General features: G+C 38.9%; 1 protein-coding gene across 1 annotated transcript in view; it reads left to right on the top strand.

The window, feature by feature from the left end:
* CCDC170 (coiled-coil domain containing 170) overlaps positions 1–21,885 on the top strand; it is an 86,199-nt gene that overhangs the window by 36,788 nt on the left and 27,526 nt on the right. The window contains 3 exon segments of the mRNA XM_082633740.1: positions 286–430; positions 4,239–4,424; positions 17,995–18,312. Coding sequence (XP_082489866.1) covers positions 286–430; positions 4,239–4,424; positions 17,995–18,312 — 649 coding nt within the window.

Below are 21,885 nucleotides of genomic sequence, written 5' to 3'. Positions count from 1 at the left end.
AGATCCAAAAATGTCAGGAACAGGAGGCAGATAATTTGTCTCCCTTGCTAAGATGCCGTAAAGATCTCCCTACATTTCTGCAAAGTGTACGTGCCCCAGAGTTGTTTCCACTTTTCTCCCTCTTTAACTGGGCTTGCAAGACGATATCATGCTCTGTGTCTGGGAAACTGTGTTGTGTTGAAATGATTATTGGTTATTTCCCAACAGAGAGCTTGAATTCTGAACTTTGATGAATGTTATCTTCTTTGGTGTTAAAACTTGACTTATTTGTTATTTGCCCGACAGAAAATGTTTAAAGGAAAACGAGGAGAATAAGGATCAAGTCTCACAGAATTGCAGCAAACATGAGGAATTCCTGGCTCAACTTCATGACTGCTTAGATCCAGGGAAGAAGAATGAAAAGGCATCAGATGAAGATTTAATTCTAAAGGTATTTGTATGGAGATTAAAAAGACTATACATTTAGTGGTCATTCTGAAGTGTGCCATAAAGGAAGAGCTGTGGTTGAGTCTGGGGGTGCAGGAGAACAGGACAGGAGCCCTAGTACAGTATTAATTGACTACCTGACCTTGGAAAAACCATATCACCTCTCTGAGCTTCAATTCCAAGATCCTTTCTAGCATTAGTTGAGATTAATTATTCTCCAGAAGGGATTGAATTTTTTGTCTAAAATGTGTTTAGGTTGTCAAATACAACGAATTATTCATTTTAATGATTTGTTTTAGGAAGATTTTTGTTTGTTTTAGTTACAGATAGAAACACATACACACACACAACCAAAACCAAAACCAGCTGTGTGTCATTTTTGGGATACTTTTTGAGCATAAGGTTAAGATTATCTCTAAAGTACTTTTTAATTTTACACTAAAGCCAAATAAATAAAAATCCTACTTTAATGGTAGGTTGCCATGGAGATGGAAATCAATTATATCACTACCTGGACTGTAGTGATTCATTAGAGAGCCTGAAGCTATTTGAATGGACACCATATCTTTGCTCATTTATAAACCTTTCATATCCTTGCTTCCTGATAGATTTCCATGCAGCCATTCTTTTTTTTAAAAAATATTTATTTATTTATTTAAATGGAAGTATAGTTGATTTACACTGTTGTGTTAGTTTCAGGTGTACAGAAAAGTGATTCATATACATATGATTCAGTAATATATATATGTATTATATATATATATTCTTTTTCAGATTCTTTTCCCTTATAAGTTATTATAAATTATTGAGTATAGTTCCCTGTGCTATGAAGTAGGTTCTTGTTGGTTATCTATTTTATATATAGTAGTGTGTGTATGTTACTCCCAAACTCCTAAGTTATCCCTTCCCCCCTTCCCCCTTTGGTTACCATAAGTTTGTTCTCTATGTCTGTGGGTCTATTTCTATTTTGTACATAAGTTCATTTGGATAATTTTTTTTTTAGATTCCACATATAAGCGATAGCGTATGATATTTTTCTTTGTCTGGCTTACGTCACTTAGTATCATAATCTCTAAGTCCATCCATGTTGCTGCAAATGGCATTATTTCATTCTTTTCTATGGCTGAGTAATATTCCACTGTGTATATATGTACCACATCTTCTTTATCCATTCATCTGTTGATGGGCATTTAGGTTGGTTCCATGACCTGGCTATTGTAAACAGCACTGCAGTGACCACTGGGGATGCAGCCATTCTTTTTTAAATACATGGACGCCTGTATTTTTTTTTTAATTAATTAATTTATTTATTTATTTTTGGCTGTGTTGGGTCTTCGTTTCTGTGCGAGGGCTTTCTCTAGTTGTGGCAAGTGGGGGCCACTCTTCATCGCGGTGCGCGGGCCTCTCAGTATCGCGGCCTCTCGTTGCAGAGCACAGGCTTCAGACGCGCAGGCTCAGTAGTTGTGGCTCACGGGCCTAGTTGCTCCGTGGCATGTGGGATCCTCCCAGACCAGGGTCGAACCCGTGTCCCCTGCATTGGCAGGCAGATTCTCAACCACTGCGCCACCAGGGAAGCCCGATGCAGCCATTCTTAAAGGCCTCCCCTCAGTGGGTTATTAGTAAGCGTCCCACGTGAACTCTGTGAAAGCTGCGAAATGATAACACTTTGATTCAGGAAGTTCCACCTCACTCATGGGTTTTGGTTGCTCAGGCCTGGGGTCTGTCTGATACCCTCAAGGTGCTGGATTCAGCTCCTCCTCTTTATCATGTGACCAGGAGCCTGGCAATAAAAGTCCACTTCACATTGTAGTTTGGGGGGTTATCTTTAAAGCCAAGTGGTGGGGAAAAGAAAAGGCAATTAAGAAGCTTCTTCTTTCAGGCACCCTTTCCCTCATCAGAGACAATCTCCAGGTGCTGATCTGGGTGTTAATACTGTATTAGTCTTGCCTTTTTATATTCTGTACTTCGAATGCTTTGACATCTGGGGCCTTGCTGACCCAGGAAAGACTGGGTCCCAGGATTAGCCAGTTCCTAGTAAATGACTCTCCTGGGTGCCCAGCTTTCATATGCAAACCAACCAATACAAAGCCCATACCCCAGCCACTTCCTCTATCAGGCTTTTATACTCTGGCCACTATCCAACTAATCACCCCAGGGTCAGGTGCCAGACAACTAGAGACGGCTCCTACACTCCAGGACCCACTGAAATTACTCAAACTAGGCAATTCTAAGCTTGCTCTCCCTGCCTCACCCATTCCTTCCTGTGGAAAACATGTTTTGCCCTGGCTCTCTCTGTCTCCTGACCAGCCCTGGGGCTCCCTGGGTGGCCCTGCATGGCATCGTGTGCCCCTTCGTCTCAGAAACTGTGAGTAACACAGTTTCAGTGTCTCCTGATCTGTTGGCCTCACCATACCTGAATGATAATATAACCTACATTTTTTAACAGATACTGGGACCCTAGAGTTTTAGCATCCCAATCACCTGAGGAAGTCCCTGTCTTAAAAAAAAAAAAAAAAAAAAAACTCACTGGCCAAGAGCAAAAAGGCTACTGTCTTGAACAGTCACTAGGTGTTCCCCTGAGAAGGTGAACAAAACCACTGCAATTTCAAAGCCATTCCCTTACTTTTATCGCCCTTATAACCACATGTACACACACACTCTAAGGAAACAGTAGAAAAGAAGGGATTCCTTATTTGACATTCATTCATCCATTTCCCATACATTTAGTGAGTGATTACAGTATGCTAGACACTGTTCTGGGTGCTGGATTACAGCAGTGAATGAGACGGGACTGAGTCTGTGCCCTCCTAGAGCTTCCATTGCTGTGGTTAAAGATGCTGAGGAAATAAACAAATATCCAGTATTATCCCATGTAGTAAAAGGTGCAAAGAAGAAAAACAAATGAGGATATGGGGAAAGAGAGTGAAGCAGGTTAGAGGCATGGGATGCTACTTTAGGTAGACTGGCCAAGGAGTGCCCCTCTGAGCTGGGGACTTTGAAAGGATGTTGGAGAAGAAGCATACAAATATGAGGAAAAGCGTTCAAGAGAGAGGGAACAGCACTGAATCAGGAGCAGGGCACCATGTTGGCAAATTGCTGAGGCTAAAAGATATGTCACTTCCCCTGATTGTCCTAACACAAATGCTGACCCTGTCATGAGGAGTTTCGGGTCTTTCTACAGGCATCCTTGAGCTGTCTGCGTGGCTGTTTCCCTGGGGCCAAGGAGCCTGGTTGGTTTTTTTTTTTTCCCTCCTTATAAATCATACAAGCCTTATTCTCCCAGCTAACCACTCGAATGCATTGTTTAAGCATGTTATTCAGGATTTTTCTATGCTTATATTAATAAGAAGGATTTTCTTTTAAAAAAAGAGAGTCCTGCTTTCTTCTCTGTATGTCCCCACCCTGTGCCAGGTAACGCCTTGCAGGCAGTTGGTGCCAGTGGACGTGGGCTGAATAGAACGCCCTTGCTTCCTTGCCTGCTGTAACTCTGCAGGAGCATCACCGGCCCTTGAGTATTTAGCAGCCAGGGACTTGTTGATGCTTGTTCTGTCTGGAAGCTTTTGGCTGAACTCTCATCATTGTTGCCTTGTAGCTACCTTTTGATTAATTTTAATTTGACCACTGGGTCTGCGCATAACAGGAGCATTTAGAGGCTGCCTTTGAAAAAGTTACCTTTTGAGTGGATGGAGGGGGATAGCTCTTTTCCTGTTTTCATGTGATAATGCGATCATTGGGGTTTATAGATCAGAATTGCTTAGAGTGGTATGAAATTATTAATTTTTACGGGACAGCTGTGATCGCTTTCTCTTCAGCTTGGAGAGCTGTGCAAGGAAAACGCATTTGTGAAAGGACAAATTGTTACTCTTGAAGAGACTAAAAATGTCCATGAGATGGAGGCAAAAGCTAGCAGAGAAACAATCATGAGGCTGGCTTCAGAAGTAAACAGAGAGCAGAAAAAAGCTGCCTCCTGCGTTGAAGAGAAAGACAAGCTGAACCAGGTACAGTATGTGGAGCGTGTGTGTGCATCTGTGATCATGTTTATGAAGCAGAAATTGAAAACCAGATGTGGATGGGCACACTAGTGTTATTGACTGCAATTTCAAAGGCTCCTCTCAGCAGGAGGTCTGGGGCCCCATGGGAGTCAGTGCCCTGATCTGGCCATTGGATACAGTTTTTTTCTAATTAGAAAAAAAGAAATACAAAACACTTAAAAGTAAAAAGTTTGTAGCTAATACGTCTTATTTGGTTAAACTGTAAGGATTACAAAAATTTTAAATTAATTTTTGAGCAAATAGGTAACGCATTCATAAGATACAAAATTCTAAATGGGCACAGGGGAGTGTGTTGAGAAGTTGTCCCCCAATCCCTTCCCCACAGCCACCCAGTTGGTCTCTTTAGAGGCAACCTGTTAACAATTTCTTATATACCTTTCTAGAAATATTCTACATATATATATATGCATATGTTTATTCTTTTTATTTACTTTTAACACAAATGGCAACATACTCTGCACCTCTATGTTTTTATTTACTTTTTAAAAAATTGGTAAGACACTACACACTATTATACAAGGCTGCTATGAATAATCTATCAGTTCTCATATGTGAGACTATATCAGCAAGACAAAAATCCTAGAAGTAGACTTGCTGGGTCAAAGGATATGGGGTTTGTAATTTTGAGAGATATTGCCAAAGGGAAGTGACTCTTAATTCCAAACTTTTATTTATCCAATGAATTGCTTTACCTTTTAAATTAGCTGGAGCCTGTTTGAGCATAGGAATTAATACTGTATTTTTTTTTAACACTACATAATCCTTTAATTATATTTTTAAATTTTTGTGTCAAGGAAACTAATTATGGGATTAATAATAACAATTAATTTCCAAAAGCAAAAGTGAGCTAGTGCAATCAGTTAATAAAATACATAGGAGAAAGTTGAAGAGTTAAAGGAGATGGAGTTTAAAATTAAGGAATGACTAATGCTGAAAAAGAGAGGCTCCATGAAGGGTGAAGGTTCAGTGGTGTACCACAGGCTGTGACGGGGGTTCTGGAGTTGGTGGGATGCAGTAGAAGGAGCCATCTTTGTGGGATCATCTCGTGGGTCTTCCAGGTCTACAGTGACCTCACTGCCAAGCCGAGGTGAGATGAGAGGTTGGAATATGAAAGTGATCCACAGCAATGATAATAATTTCTATTTCCCCCCAGTTCTCTGTATCAAAAGCCCTTCTTACCACTGGATTTCTTCTTCTGTCACATTAACTTTGTGAAATGAGTAAAAATTTTATCACTGTTATCAAGTCACTTCAATCATCTGAGCATCTTGTCTTAGTCTGCTTCGGCTATTATAATAAAATGCCATACACTGGGTGGCTTAAAAAACAGACATTTATTTCTCATAGTTCTGGAGGCTGGGAGGTAATGACATTTAGTGACCTCATCTAAATGTAATTACCTCTCAATGGTCCCATCTCCAGACACCATCACGTTGGATGCTAGGGCTTCGACATATGAATTTTGAGCAGACACAATTCAAATAACTCAATTATTTTTCTCCAAATTTTTCTTACAAAAAATTTCAAACGTGTATAGACAGGAATACAATGAACATCCATTTATTACCCACCCAAATGCAACAGTTGTTAGCATTTTGCTGTATTTGCTTTATTACTTTGTATACACACACACACACACACACACAAAATAGGTTTAGACATCGTGTGTATTGTTTCTGACTACAGCAGCATATATATTCTAAGAATAAGGACATTACCGTACATAATCACAATACCATTATCACATCTAAAAGTCAACAATAATGCCACAGTATCCTCCTTGGAGGTTATCAGACCCAAACGTTTTTTGTACTCCTTAGGAGGTGGAATTTAATCCCCCTCCCCTTGTGGGCTGGATGAATTGACTCACTTCCAGTGAGTGGAATATGTCAGAAGTGGTGGGATCTCACTTATGAGATTGGGTTATGAAAGCACTGTGGCTTTTGTCTTAGATACACTCTCTTGAATTCCCTTGCATCATTGCTTTTGAGGAACACCGGCTGTCATGTGGTGGGGCACTCAGGTAGCCTGTTGCATGGCCCAGGTGCCCAGGAACCGAGGCCTATCAGCTACCATGTGAGTGAGCTTGGAAGTGAATCCTCCTCCAGATGATCTTGAGATGACAGTAGCCCTGGTCAACAGCTTGACTCTAACCTTCTGAGAGACCTTGAGTCAGAAACACCCAGCTAAGTCAGTCCCAGATTTCTGGCCCGTAGTGCTGTGAGATAATAAATGTTTGTTGTGTTAAGCCACTAAATTTGGGCTAATTTGTTACACAGCAATAGATAATCAATAACCACCTAATATTGACATTCAAATTTCATAATTTTCTACAAGAATGTCTTTTATAACTGTTTTCTTCCCCAAATTGGGGCTCAGTCTAGGTTCATTCATTACATTTATTTGTTATGTTTAGCCTTTTATAGTTTTTCAAAAAATATTATTGACTTGTACAGAGTACAGAGCAGTGGTCTGATTGTTTCTTCAAGATGTTATTTAACTTGCTTATCTATGCCCTATACACTTAAAGTTGGATCTAGGGGCTGTATTGGATTCAGGTTAAACCTCTGTTAAAAATTATTTATTTATTTATTTTTGGCTGCGTTGGGCCTTCGTTGCTGCACATGGGCTTTCTCTAGCTGTGGTGAGTGGGGGCTACTCTTTGTTGTGGTGAGTGGGCTTCTCATTGCGGTGGCTTCTCTTGTTGCAGAGCACGGGCTCTAGGCACGCGGGCTTCAGTAGTTGTGGCTCGTGGGCTCTAGAGCGCAGGCTCAGTAGTTGTGGTGCATGGGCTTAGTTGCTCTGCGGCATGTGGGATCTTCCCGGACCAGGGATTGAACCTGTGTCCCCTGCATTGGTAGGCGGATTCTTAACCACTGCGCCACCAGGGAAGTCCCCAGGTTAAACTTTTTTGGCAAGAATATTTCAAAGCTAAAGTTGTATACTTCATATTGCATTGCATTAGAAGCAGATAGTGTTAGATTTTTCTATTGTTGCTGAAACTAAGTTTGATTGCCCATATCTTTAGTGTAAAGGTACATTTTTTTTTTCCTGCAGTTAAGTTAGGTATCTGTGGGGTGATCATTGGCAGGGTATTTCTGTTCTGCATCAAGTTGACCTAGTGATGTTATCATCCACTGATTCTTTTCTGGATTAACTTACATCAGGGGTGGCAAAGTGGTAATATTCTAATTTCATCCTTCCTTCTACTTATTAGTTGACATTCTTACATAAAGAAAAGCTTTTTGTTTTCTTACCTTTTATTTTCAATTCTATGGACACATGGATTTTTATTTATTGATACTTACTATGTTATAATCAATTATTCTCCTTTTGGCTTTCCAATCCTCCATGTTTGGCCAGGACGAGTCCCTACAAGATGGTCTCTGTGACCTTATAACCTGACTCCTTTAGTCTTTCAATGTTTCCTTGCCTTTTGACAAAAGATGATATCTTAGGCTCACTTACAATTTTCAGACCACAGAACTAAAAGCAGCCTATTCTCTATGGAGCTTTGGCTCCTTTTACTGGGGAATGGTGCTTAGAAACCAAGATTCAGGCTTTAGGTGTGCTCATTGCTATTGGGGTGTCATTGCTTTCAGTGGACAGAGCTAGAAATACTTTTTTTAGTAATAAATTAATACTGATATTTTTAATTAAAAGTAATATTCTAGAGTTAATTAGAATATTACTTTTAATTAAAATTAATTTAAAAATTAAAATTTTTTTAATTAATTAATTTATTAATAAATTAATATCTTTTAACTTTATATTAGTATCTTTTGGATCCTAACAATAATATTTACTCATTTGCTTTGTCTTACAATATACATAAAATTATTTCAAAATTACACTTTCAATATTCTACCTATTAGTAAACCTTCTTGGTGAAGTTTAAGACTCTCAGACTTTTTATGTTAGTACTAGCAGCAATCATTAGTATAATGGTCACCATTTATCAATCACTTGCCATTAGCATAGTCATTTTGCTAAGTACTCAGAGAGGTTATGTACTTTTCTCAAGTATGCACAGCTATTAACTGGCAAAGTGACTTGAACCCTAGTCATTATATTGTTGTGCTTTTATCAGTAATCCCCTTTACATGTATATTCACAGCTACTTCCTACATACAAGTCTGGTGCCAAATACTATTTGTCAGTGGAACAATAAAAATAAGTAGCTATGCAAATTTCCTCAGTGAATGAATGATTTTAATTTGATTATAGATAGTAGTTATTAAATTATCAAGCCTTGAAAATTATGAAGAATTGAGTTTGTCTATAAAAGTGCGTTCCTGGAGATGAGCAGTAGGAAATGACAATGTATTGCAAAAGCACATTAAAAATACAGAACTTATTCCTCTTTTATATGTGTCTTTACTTGTAAATGACTGATGATGCAATGTTGTTCAGACTTGTGAAACACATTCACTTTGGGATCAAGTTCCTGCCAAAATAATACAAATTATTAAAAAAATATGGGCAGTAAAAAACTTGAGGTCTTTAATAAAGTGCTCATTCATGGGATTATGATTCCAAAGATTTACTACTGAAAAACACTGTCAAGTGGTTTTACTGACACATTAATGGTCTCAGGAAGAGTTTTCATAATGCTTTCTAAAGCTCTGTTTTTGAGGTTGGAAACTTACTTTATTAATAAAGTCCAGAATGACTGCAGAGGTAGAAGCATCCACGGGGCTGGGGTGCTGTTTCTACCAAACTCAGCTTTTCTTGTTATCTTAATGATTTTTTTAAGTTACTTTATGAAAATTCCCAAATAAAAATCCAGGTGATTTATTATACATATGGATAATATATTATTTGACAATCTTTAATAGTTAAAATTGCAGTACATTTTAAAAGCTTTTATAGATTGGCACCTTTTGTTGTTGTTTTTGTCTCGAAATAATCTAATGCTGAGAAAAGTAGTCACTTTATCTACATTAGCCACACACGTTTCCTATCGACCAGACATTTCAATCAGTGAATCAGAAATTAAACTTACATAATGGATTTAAAACAGCTTATTTTCCTTCACACTGTTCACATTTTCCTTAACTCTAATGGCCAGAATTGAAGCTAGGAGAAAAAATATTCGTTTTGGAATCAGCAGGCTTGGTTTGGAAGGATGTCCCTTCTGCTTTCTTGGTTTGTTGTCTACAGCAGAGTGTGTAAGAGGGGAGAGGCTAAGAGAGACACACTGAGCAGGGTGGCTCAGAGGCGAGGCTCTTGGGTTTTTAATATAGGCTCCAGAATCATTTGGCTGTGTGATCTGAGGCATATGACTTTACATTTTTGAACTTCAGTGTCTTGTATGTAAAATGGGAAAATAATTTAAGGATCTACCTCTTACAGTTATCGTTAGGATTGAATGATGTAATCTACATATGGTACTCAAGACAAGCCCAGCACATAATTGATGCTCAGTGTTTTAATTTCCTTTTCCTAGTTATTTACTTTTATCTAGGGATTAAAATAAATGTATGGTTATTTTAAGAGTACAGACATATGGAAAGAGTTTCTGGAAATGAGAAATTATCAGACAGGATAAATTACTAAAGAAGTTAAAGATCTCTTTATAATCATAGAATCACAATGTTGGAAGTGACCCTAAGGTCTTTTAGAATCTAGATCATCTAACTCTCTATTTGAAATAAGAATCATCTCTAAAATGTCCCTGTCTAGCTAGTACCCAGCCTTCCCTTGAACTCCTCCAGAGGCAGGGAACTCACAGAAGGTCCACCTCCTCTGTGCAGTCTTAATTGTTTGACAGTTCTTCACTGTAGCAAGTCAGGATCAAAATCCCTATAATTCACATCCTCATCCTGGTTCTCTCTTTTTTTCCAGTTTTATGGAGGTATAATCGCTATACAGTACTGTATAAGTTTAAGATGTAGAGCATAATGGTTTCACTTACATACATCGTGAAATGATTACACAATAAGCTTAGTGAACATCCATCATCTCGTATAGATACAAAATTAAAGAAATAGAAAATTTTTTCCTTGTGATGAGAACTCTTAGGATTTACTCTCTTAACAACTGTCCTGTAATACAGCAGTGTTCATTATACTTACCATGTTGTACATCACATCCCTAGGATTTATTTGTCTTTTAAGTGGGAGTTTGTACCTTTTGACTGCCTTCATCCAATTCCCCCTTCCCCTACCTCCCACCTCTAGTAACCGATGACTTTGTTTGTTTTTGAAGTATATTTGTCCTACAACACTATGTTAGTTCCTGTTATGCAACATAGTGATTTGATATTTCTATACATTTCAAAATGATCATCATGGTAAGTCTATTTACTGTCAGTCACAATAAAAGGATATTATGAAATTATTGATTATATTCCCCAATGTACATTTCATACCCATGACTTATTTATTTTGCAGCTGGAAGTTTGTACATCTTAGTCTCCCTCACCTACTTCTTTCCTTCCCTCATCTCCCTACCCTCTGGCAACCACCTGTTTGTTCTCTGTATCTATGACTCCATTTCTGTTTTGTTATGTCTGTTCATTTGTTTTTTAGATTGCACATATAAATGGAATCACACAGTGATTCTGTGTCTTTCTCTGTTTGACTTATTTCACTTAGCATAACACCCTCTAGGTCCATCCATGTTGTTGCAAATGGCAAGATTTCATTATTTTTTTTTATAGCTGAGTTTATAGCTGAGTTATAAACATTCTTTTCTTATAGCTGAGTTTATAGCTGAGTTATATATATATAATGCTGCAAGGAACATAGGGGTGCATATATCTTCTCTAATGAGTATTTTCATTTTCTTTGGATAAATATCCAGGAGTGGAATTGCTGGATGATATGGTTGTTCAATTTTAAAATTTTTGCGGAATCTCCATATTGTTTTCCACAGAGGCTGCACCAATTTACATTCCACCAACTGTGAACAAGAGTTTCCTTTTCTCCACATCCTCACCACCACTTGCTATTTGTTGTCTTATTGATAATAACTGTGCTGACTGGTGAGAAGTAATATCTCATTGTGGTTTTGATTTTCAATAGTGATGTTGAACATCTTTTCATGGATCTGTTGGCCATCTGTATTTCTTTTTGGAAAAATGTCTATTCAGGTCCTCTGCCCATTTTTCAATCTAGTTGTTCTCTTTTTTCTTTTTTTTGATGTTGAGTTGTATCAGTTCTTCGTATATTTTGGCTTTTAACCTGTTAAAAGATTTATTGTTTGCAGATATCTTCTTCCATTCAATAGGCTGCCTTTTCATTTTGTTGATAGTTTCCTTTGCTGTGCAACAGCTTTTTAGTTTGATGTAGTCCCATTTGTTTATTTTTTATTTTGTTTCCCTTGCCTGAGGAGACAGGTCCAAAAAAATATTACTAAGACTGATGTCAAAGAGCATATAACCTATGTTTTTTTTTTCTAGAAGTTTTATGGTTTCAGGTCTTACATTTAGGTTTTTAATCCATTTTGAATTTATTCTTGTGTATGGTGTGAGGAAGTAGTCCAGTTTGATTCTTTTGCATGTAGCTGTCCAGTTTTTCCAACGCCATTTATTAAAGAGGCTGTCTTTTTCCCACAGTATATTCTTGCCTTCTTTGTTGTAGATTAATTGCCCATATAAATGTGAGTTTATTTCTGGGGTCTCTATTCTATTCCATTGATCTACATGTCTGTTTTTGTGCCAGTACCACACAGTTTTGATTACTGTAGCTTTGTGTAATAGTTTGAAATAAGAGAGCATGATACCTCCAGCTTTTTCTTCTTTCTGAAGAAGGTTTTTGACTATTTGAGGTCTTTTGTATTTCCATACAAATTTTAGAATTATTTTTTCTAGTTCTGTGAAAAATGCCATTGGTATTTTGATAGATATTGCATGAATTTGTAGATTGCCTTGGGTAGTATGGTCATTTTAACAATATTAATTATTCCAGTCCATGAGCATGGTATATTTTTTTATCTGTTTCTGTCATCTTTAGTTTCTTTCATCAGTGTCTTATAATCTGAATACAGGTCTTTTACCTCCTTAGATTTATTTCTAGATATTCTATTCTTTTCGATGTGATTGTAAATGGGATAGTTTTCTTGATTTCTCTTCCCAATAGTTCCTTGTTAGTATATAGAAGTGCAACAGATTTTTGCATATTAATTTTGTATCCTACAACTTTACTGAATTCATTGATGAGTTCCAGTAGCTTTTTGGTGGCATCTTTAGGATTTTCTATGTATAGTATTATGTCATCTGCAAACATGATGGTTTTGCTTCTTCCTTCACAATTTGGATTCTTTTTATTTCTTTTTTTGTCTGATTGTTGTGGCTAAGACTTCCAATACTATGTTGAGTAAAAGTGGCAAGAGTTGGAATCTTTATCTTGTTCCAGATCCTAGAGGAAATGCTTTCAGATTTTCACCATTGAGTAGGACGTTAGCTGTGGACTTGTCATATATATGGCCTTTATTATGTTGAGGTATGTTCCCTCTATGCCCACTCTCTGGAGAGTTTTTTTTTAAATCATAAATGGATGTTGAATTCTGTCAAAATCTTTTTCTGCATCTATTGAGATGATCATATGATTTTAATTTTTCAATATATTAATGTAGTATATAACACCGATGGATTTGGAGATGTTGAAACATCCTTGCATCCCTGGGATAAATCCCTCTTGATCATGGGTATGATCCTTTTAATGTATTGTTAAAATTGATTTGCTAATTTATTGTTGACGATTTTTGCATCTATGTTTATTGGTGGTATTAGCCTGTAATTTTCTTTTTAGTGATTCTTTGTCTGGTTTTGGTATCAGGATAATACATGGCCTTGTGGAATGAGTTTGGAAGTGTTCCTTCCTTTGCAATTTTTTGAAACAATTCGAGAAGGATAGGTGTTAACTCTTCTCTAAATGTTTGGTAGAATTCACCTATGAAGCCATCTGATCCTGGAATTTTGTTTGTTGGAAGTTTTTAAATTACTGATTCAATTTTATTACTGGTGTTTGGTCTGTTCATATTTTCTATTTCTTCCTGATTCAGTCTTGGAAGATTGTATATTTCTAGGAATTGGGGCTGGCTGAGTAGCCCAGGGTGTCCCAGAGCTGGTGTTGGCTCCTTCGTGTGTGGGCTGGGTCCTGACATGGCAGGTTCCTGGGTTGCAGTGGTCCTGGGTCTGTTGTCTGCCTGCTTGTGGGTGGGGTTGGTTCCTGGGGTGGCTGGCTGAGGGGCCCAAGGTATCTCAGAGCTGGTGTTGGCCTCCTAGTGGCTGTGGCCAAGTAATGTCAGCTGGCTGCGGGTCTTGGGGGTTCCAGGGCTAGTGCAGGTGCACAGGTGGGTGGGGCCTGGTCCTGGGCATTCTGGTGGGTGGGCTAGGGGATTATGGGGTCCTAAGGCAGCCAGCCAGCCTACTAGTGGTGCGGTATCCCTTCCCAGCTAGCTACTTGGCCTGAGGCATCCCAGGACTGGTGCCAACAGGATGGTGGGTAGGTCTGGGTCCTGGCGCTCATAAGCTACAGGAGCTCACTATTCTAAAATGGTGAGTAATTAAAATGAAAATAAACACTAAAATAATATCTGTTCATATTATAAAAAATTAAAAATGTTCATAAGGCTCCAAAGTAAAATTAAAAATCATCTCTCCTTCCACTTCTAGCCTCACTTTACACTCTTGTTTGAACCTCTGATATTACCATTAAGACTTTAAAACAATACATTTCTGTTCCTGATTCAACAACCTGATGTAGTAGTTTTAGATGTTCTGCTATGATATATGATGAATTTGATGCCTCCTACTTTTTACTCCCGTCGTTTTGCATTCCAGTTTTTATTTTATTATTGTGTTTACCTTGTCAAGGTTTGTAATATTTTCATTCTGTTCTGTAACTATAATTAAGTTTTCAATGCTTTGTCTTTAGGTTCATTCAACAATTTCAAGTAAATTAAAACAGAATTTAAAATAACATGATTGCATAAATATTTTTATTATGGGTCTAATCCTAGCATGTGATGCAGAACTCATTCCATTTTGACAACGTCCCTCTTAAAGTTTCAGCTGGGAACTGTCCATGGTCCTCCAGGCACAGTCTGACCAGTTCAGGGCAGAGTGTTTTGCAGTACTGAAGTGAAGCCCAGGAACACACTGGCCTCCTGGACAGTTAAATTTATTGTTAACTTGTATCGGGTTTTTCAATAACGGGAATTTCAAATTTAAGTTGAATTCTTATTATTTTCCAAGGTTGATAATGCCACTGGGACAGCTCAGATTTGGGAAAGGTCTTCCTCATTTTGAAGTAAAATGTTACTCTGCAGCTTCCACTCTAATAGATCATGGAATTACTGGGCCAAAGAATATTGTGCATATTACATGTTTTAGATATTTATATCAAAATTATACCTATTCACACTTCCACCAGCAATGTATGAGAGGACATGTTTGGGGGAATTTCTGAGTTTATTTGTTAATGTTAACTGCAGTAGGTAGAAATAACCAACGAATTTTTAATTTTATGAAATCTGTCTAGGGTTGGATGAATTAAGCTCAAGCCAGAGGTTTTCTACCCTGATGATAATTAGTCATTTTAGTTTTGAGAGGCAGTTTGATCTCAGGCATATCCAAATCCATAGGAGGGTTAGCAACATTGTAATAGGAATCAATTGTGTTTTAAAAACACAAACCTTTGAATGATTTCATTACTTAATGCATTTAATTGGGAAGTTAAATTGAACACCTTGATCATATTATTTACAAATGTTTTTGTTAAAAGTAATTGTGAAGGGGTCATTATACATTTATTGCATTAGTAGCACTGAATCTAAAGATTTGTTAATTTAAACTTTTTTTAAAGTGATCCCTTTCACTGTCTCGATAGGGTCTGTGCTCATTTGCCAGTGCGATGTCTTCTGTGGAGGTCAGCCCTGATTTTGCTCTGAGGGAGCTACTTGTTTCTTGTTCTGTGTGTCAGTGTGCTCTGACAGCAGTCCCGAGGTCCTGGCCGGCGACACCAATGTCACATTACTTCAGTGTATCCTTGAGGTAGCCGTGCAACCAGACTCCACTCTAGCCGCTGTCTCCCAATAGCTCTACAAGTAATTGCATTTGCAGTCTGAGGACATCTGTTTCCAGCAGATCGGCCGCGTGCCTCTGAATTCTGAAGCGCTTAATCAGAGCACTGGGGGAGCAGGTCCCCAAGGCCTTGTCGCTGGCTCCCGAGTCTGCATTTCATACGAGGAACAGCATATAGTTCACTGGGCTGAAATGTGTCCAGAAAAAAGAATCTGACCTGATGCCATGTGCCACTATATTCTATGACCACAAAAGAATTTTCTGATTTTTATTAGACATAAGCATTGGTGCTTTGGATTTGTTAAAGAAGACTGTTTTCACCCTGGTCTCTAAGGCAGTGAGAAAACAGTCTGATATTGGGGTGGAAAAAATTCCTCGTAGCGGAAATATTTTAATTGTGTTTATTGGTCTCCTCGTGTAAGCTGCCGATTGATTAGTTTATTCCAGACTGACAGTAAGTCTATAGTACTCAAGTGTCTGATATATTTTTTGTGTATTTTTAGGATCTTTTGTAAATTCCTGGTTAAAAATATCTCTCCATTGGTCATGGAAACTCCCCTCTTTTGCATTAGGGACTTTCTTTCAATGTAAAAGTTAATATGTAATTTCCTATCGAGTTTTAGAACTCTGAGGGGATTAGGATTAATTTTCATCCCTGCGTCATCGAATTTAGGACCTCAGTTTTCTAACCACACATTAGATGGCAGTTTCTAAGTAATACATGGGCCCAGTTTATTATCGCCAATGCTGATACTAGTTACTCTGATTGAGCAGCTACTGTATTACTATCTGAAAAGAAATCTGTAAAGTGTTAAAATATTGTATTTTTGACAAAGTGTACATAATTTAATTAGCAGTAATAATGGGTTTTATAATAATAAAACCACAGACGACTGGTTTGGAAAGGGAGTGGGGAAATGGAGCTGGTGCCAGGACCTGGAGAAGCAAAGCATTTCACAAACTAGTTTCTATAATTAGTTTAGTTATTACATCTCTGAAAGGGGCAGCTTTCTCTAACTACCTACATCCACTGGATGACTTTTCATTCAAATTGATGCCCAAGACTTCCTTGATTTAAAAAAAAACACCAGAAAAAAATAGGAAGATATTCTCTTTCTTTTTTTAAAAATAAAAAATAGGAGGTAGCATTTCAAGTAACATTCTTCCTGTCTTCAAGCTCTAATGCAAAAGGGATGATTGCATTTTAACTAGCAGCCTGAAATGTTAACTGGCCAGTTTAGACGTAGAATCTGTTATTTGACGATATTGTTTTTTTTTAGTTATTTTTGCCCCTAACATACTATTTTAAATAAAAACCAAAAATATGTTTGCCATTTACCTAGACTACAGTATTATAGCAGTGCTGGCTAACCGACTGCTTAATCTTATTTGATGTGAATTCACTTACTTTGGAACTTGATGTCCACAAGTGTTTTGTTTTTAAATGAATTTTAAAGATATCCTTTTTATGCCTCCTTGGACCATTCTACATATAGTAAATAGAAGTAGATGTACTGGTAACTTTCTCAATGCCCTTTATTTTTACAAACCTAATCATACATATCATATTCTTTGAAATTATTCTTCTCAGTATGGTACTCTATCTCCCTCTAACTTTTAATCCTCCTACCCACCAAATGGCTACTCCTTTCTATTTCCTTTCTGCAGGTTCTATCAGTATTGGTTTTATTTTTATGAGACAGGGGGATACACAGTCAATGAATATTGAAAGAAAGATTTTACTCTCCTTTTTTTTTTTTTTTTTTGCGGTACATGGGCCTTTCACTATTGTGGCCTCTCCCGTTGTGGAGCACAGGCTCTGGACACGCAGGCTTAGCAGCCATGGCTCACGGGCCCAGCCGCTCCGCGGCATGTGGGATCTTCCCAGACCGGGGCACGAACCCGTGTCCCCTGCATCAGCAGGCGGACTCTCAACCACTGCGCCACCAGGGAAGCCCTAATCTCCTTTATACAATGATGTTTTATGATAACTCTATCTGTTATTTAAAATAGTTTTAAGGGGAGACATCTTCATTCAAATAACTTTTAGTGACTTATTAGGACTCTGAGGGTTTACTGTTTACTCAACATGAATTTCCATTTATACCAAACTTAAGAACACATAGGCCTGTAAACATATTCTGTATATGGATAGAATCTACTAGTATGTTAGCCAATGATTTGTTTTTATTAACTCTTTCCAGAGGTCCACATAGAAAAGACTTATATGTCAGTTTCCTTCTTTTTTTTTTCTAGCCCTGATTTTATATCCCTTCTCTTTCTCAGACATCTAAATTTACCTAACATAGCTTTACAATTGAACAACTTTATGAAGAGAGGATAGGGCACCTAAAATTAAAAATGGAATGAGCATTTAACCCTAACTCCTTGAACTCATTAGCAAGCAAAGTAAATGAGAAGCAAATGCAGGTTCCCCTCCTTGGCTGATAATGCTATTGTCCTCACTTTCCGAAATTATTTTAGGACTTGCTCAGTGCTGTAGAGGCGAAAGAAGCTCTTGAAAGGGAAGTTAAGATCCTCCAAGAAAGGCTGCTTGCTGGCCAGCGGGGCTGGGATGCCTCAAAGCAGGAGCTGAGCCTCTTGAAGAGAAGCTCTCTGGAGTTGGAGAAGAGTTTGAAGGCCACTGTGGATGCAGCCGCAGCCTTGCAGAGCAAGTACTCCTCATTTAGGGAGAAAATTGCAGCCCTCCTGAGGAGCAGCTCGGGCACTCTTAGGCCCATGGAGGATGCCATTCTGGAGAGGATTCGCGAAATGGGCGGCCGCGAAGAGAGTGGGAAACGGGTGAGTGGGTGATGGCTGCGTACAAGCTTCTTAAGGACAGTCAGCTCCTTCATTCAGCATACTCAGTAAGTGAGTGGGTTGTCTGAGTTAGTTAAAAGTAGCATTTAAATGTGGTTGTACTACTTTCAGTTATATATTATACTCCCGAAGCCCGACTGCATACTACCATGCGGGTTCTGGACTCAGAGCTACCCGGGCTGAATCTTGGTCTCTACTGCACACTCACTTGCTCCAGATGTGACCTTGGGCAGGTTCCTGAGAGGACAGCCTCTGAGATTTTGTTTCCTGGCCTGCTGTACAGGAACAGCCCAAGGTCCACACCCCTTGTCTGAAACCCTTGGAGCCTGCTGTGGTTTTGAATTCAGAATTTTTCAGTGTTTAGGGAGGTAAAATTGTCCCCAGAAAGGTAATGGAGAAAGCACCCTTCCACATTCCTCCTCAGTGGGGTCTGGGACAGCACCCCGTAATCACCACATTCATCTTCTGTGGCAAAAGCTGTGAGCAGCTCTGCTGCGTGGGACCCACCAAGACTGTGAATAGCCTCGGTCACTTCAGGTCAGGGTTTGTTGCCAAATCCTGTCAGGTCAAGCTTTGCTAGCAAATAACTTCTGGAAAAAAACCGTCAGCTTGCAGATCCTTTTGGATTTTGGAATTGTGGATAAGAGTTCCTGGACCTGTAACTGTATCTGCCTCTTCAGGTTATTGTTTGTTGTAAGCATTAAATGAAGAAAAATTGTTAGGAAGTCCTTAACACACTGTCTGGCAAATAGCAACAAGAAACATTAATTATTGCTGCCCCGGCCTCTCCTCCTCTCTCTCCTCCTCTCCCCTCTCTCCTCCTTTTCCTGATGTGTTGGTACCTGGAACAGTCTTTCAGGGGACCTATTTAACAAGTGGATTTAAAAATGGCTTAAATCACACATATGATTGAAGCTTGCTTAATTTTGTTACCTTATTTATATTCTTAACAATTCTCATTTTCTATAAAACTTTGCTTAGCTGAGTTAGTTTCAGCCCACACTCTGTTTAAACTATCCTCAAATCCAGATTATTGAAGTCCTAATTAATGAGGTTTTAAGGTAAATAATATCCAAATTCTATGTATAATTCCATTAGGAACTATTTCTTCTATTGAGTTCATGTTTTTGCTTGAAAGGAGAAAATGCGCTTTCCCTCCTTTTAATGATCCTAAAAAGGTCAAAGTGATCACTAACTCAAAGTTCAGGGTTGCATTTGTAAATTTCCTTTAGTGATAAAACTTCTTTTAAAGAATAAATTTATTTATTTATTAATTTTTGGCTGCATTGGGTCTTCGTTGTGGTGCGCGGGCTTCTCATTGCAGTGGCTTCTCTTGCTGTGGCGCACAGGCTCAAGGTGCACAGGCTTCAGTATTTGCAGCACGTGGGCTCAGTGGTTGTGGCTCGTGGGCCCTAGAGCGCGTGGGCTTCAGTAGTTGTGGTGCGCCCTAGAGCGTGTGAGCTTCAGTAGTTGTGGTGCACGGGCTTAGTTTCTCTGTGGCATGTGGGATCTTCCTGGACCAGGGGTTGAACCTGTGTCCCCTGCATTGGCAGGCGGATTCTTGTTTTGTTTTGTTTTTTGCGGTACGTGGGCCTCTCACTGCTGTGGCCTCTCCCGCTGCAGAGCACAGGCTCCGGATGCGCAGGCCCAGCAGCCATGGCTCACAGACCCAGCTGATCCGCATGTGGGATCCTCCCGGACCGGGGCACGAACCCGTGTCCCCTGCATCGGCAGGCAGACTCTCAACCACTGCGCCACCAGGGAAGCCCGGCAGGCAGATTCTTAACCACTGCGCCACCAGGGAAGTCCCAATAAAACATTTTTAATTCCGTTTAAAACTCTGCAAAATTCACATGTACTCCAGGAGCAGCCCTGGTGACTCCTTTGTTCAAGTGTAGGATTCTCTGTGGATATAAAATGTTCACCCCTGTAACATGTGTGGGTCTCTGAGAGTGACTCAGTTTATCTTGTGATGCAGTACACATATAGGTCCTGGATTGGGGAAGGGAATTATTTACAGGACTGGGAAAAACTTCAAGTGACTTACCTTGAATAGTAATAGACGTACTTCAATAGCTAATGGATATTTGCCATTTCATTTTATTGTTCCCTCTTCTATTTTCCCAAATGTTTTCCTAAAACTATTTTAATTCCAGCATGTGAAACATGGCATAAAGTTGTCAGCATGAAGTATATGTTTATTTTCTAAAGCAAAATGATGTGAATTGGTTAAGCTGGATATGCCTTCTCCCTCTCCTCATAAAAATGAGAATGATTCAGTGTGTTTAGTGCCTTTGTCCACCTTTCCTACCCTGTAATTTTTTTCAATAGCTGCTCTCACTATTTAAAAGCCTGAAATCAAGCATATAGCTGGCATCTTGTGTGACTCATCTTCAAGTAAAATCAGGAGAAAATGGATTCCATATATTGTCTTAGAAATGTTCCTGAAGAATGGGAGCTTTGCAGATTGATGAATCTGTTTGTTGAGGAGGCTGCAACGCCCTGCCAGCTGCTGTGGATAAACACACAGTCCACTGTTGAGTAATACCCTTGTGCTCCGGGCCTGGCAAATTCTCCCCTTCACCGTGACTCCTACTTACTGAACATTGCTTTGCTTGTTTACCTCCTCGCTATTCATTTTCACTCTCCTCTATTTGCAGTTCGGGGTAGAACTCAGGACACCACCCACACTTTTTCAGTAAGTCATTTCTACTTGTTCCATGCTTTTCTGATTATAACAAAATCTAATTTTCTTTTAAAATGCTTTACTATATCTTAGAGCAGGGTGTCTCAGCTATTGACATTTTGAGCTGGGTAATCCTTTGTCGTAAAGGCCGTTCTGTGTATTGTAGGATGTTTAGCAGCATCTCCAGCTTCTACCCACTAGATACCGATAGTACCTCCTCTTCTCTCCAATTCGTGACAAGCAAAGATGTCTCTAGACATTGCCAAATGTCCCTGGGGAGTGGGGGGTGGGCGGTGAAATTGCCCCTAGTTGAAAACCAGTCTCTTAGAGGAATGTTCTACTGTCGGGTTCCCAGGAATTCTAAATGAGTGTTTCGATGTTATGCAGCCTGAAATTTCAGGACACTCGTAACAAGTGTTTTTGAAATAATGATTTCTTACACAATGACAGGAAGCCGTGACATTTTCAGATTTTAGTTTAGAATCTTGAGGCAAAGTTTTTTTTTTTTTTTTTTTTTTTTAACTTTTAGATGTTTCCAAACTGGCTCATCACCTGGCTGAGAATTGATTTGTACAGAGAGGACAGGACCATGAGTGATTTTCCATGTCGTCTCCGTAATTATAGACAAATTAGGACAACCTTACAAAAATTTATCTAGACAGCTCGTCTGTTCTGCTTTAGAGCAGACACAAGGCTGTACATCCTCCACTGGAGCTTTTCCAGTCTGGTGTGGGAGCTTTGGGGAAGCAATCCGATGCCATAAAGGACCTGAGATGTTTCTGCAACTCCCACACTCCCCCTTCTGATCTCATCATTCTGCTGTTCTTAATCCTCCAATATCCTAAACCAAACCTTTGCCCAGAAGCTTC

The sequence above is a fragment of the Mesoplodon mirus genome, assembly GCF_964341445.2.
Source record: "Mesoplodon mirus genome assembly, chromosome: 10".
NCBI lineage: Eukaryota > Metazoa > Chordata > Mammalia > Artiodactyla > Ziphiidae > Mesoplodon > Mesoplodon mirus.
This window is presented reverse-complemented; position numbering and strand designations above follow the sequence as displayed.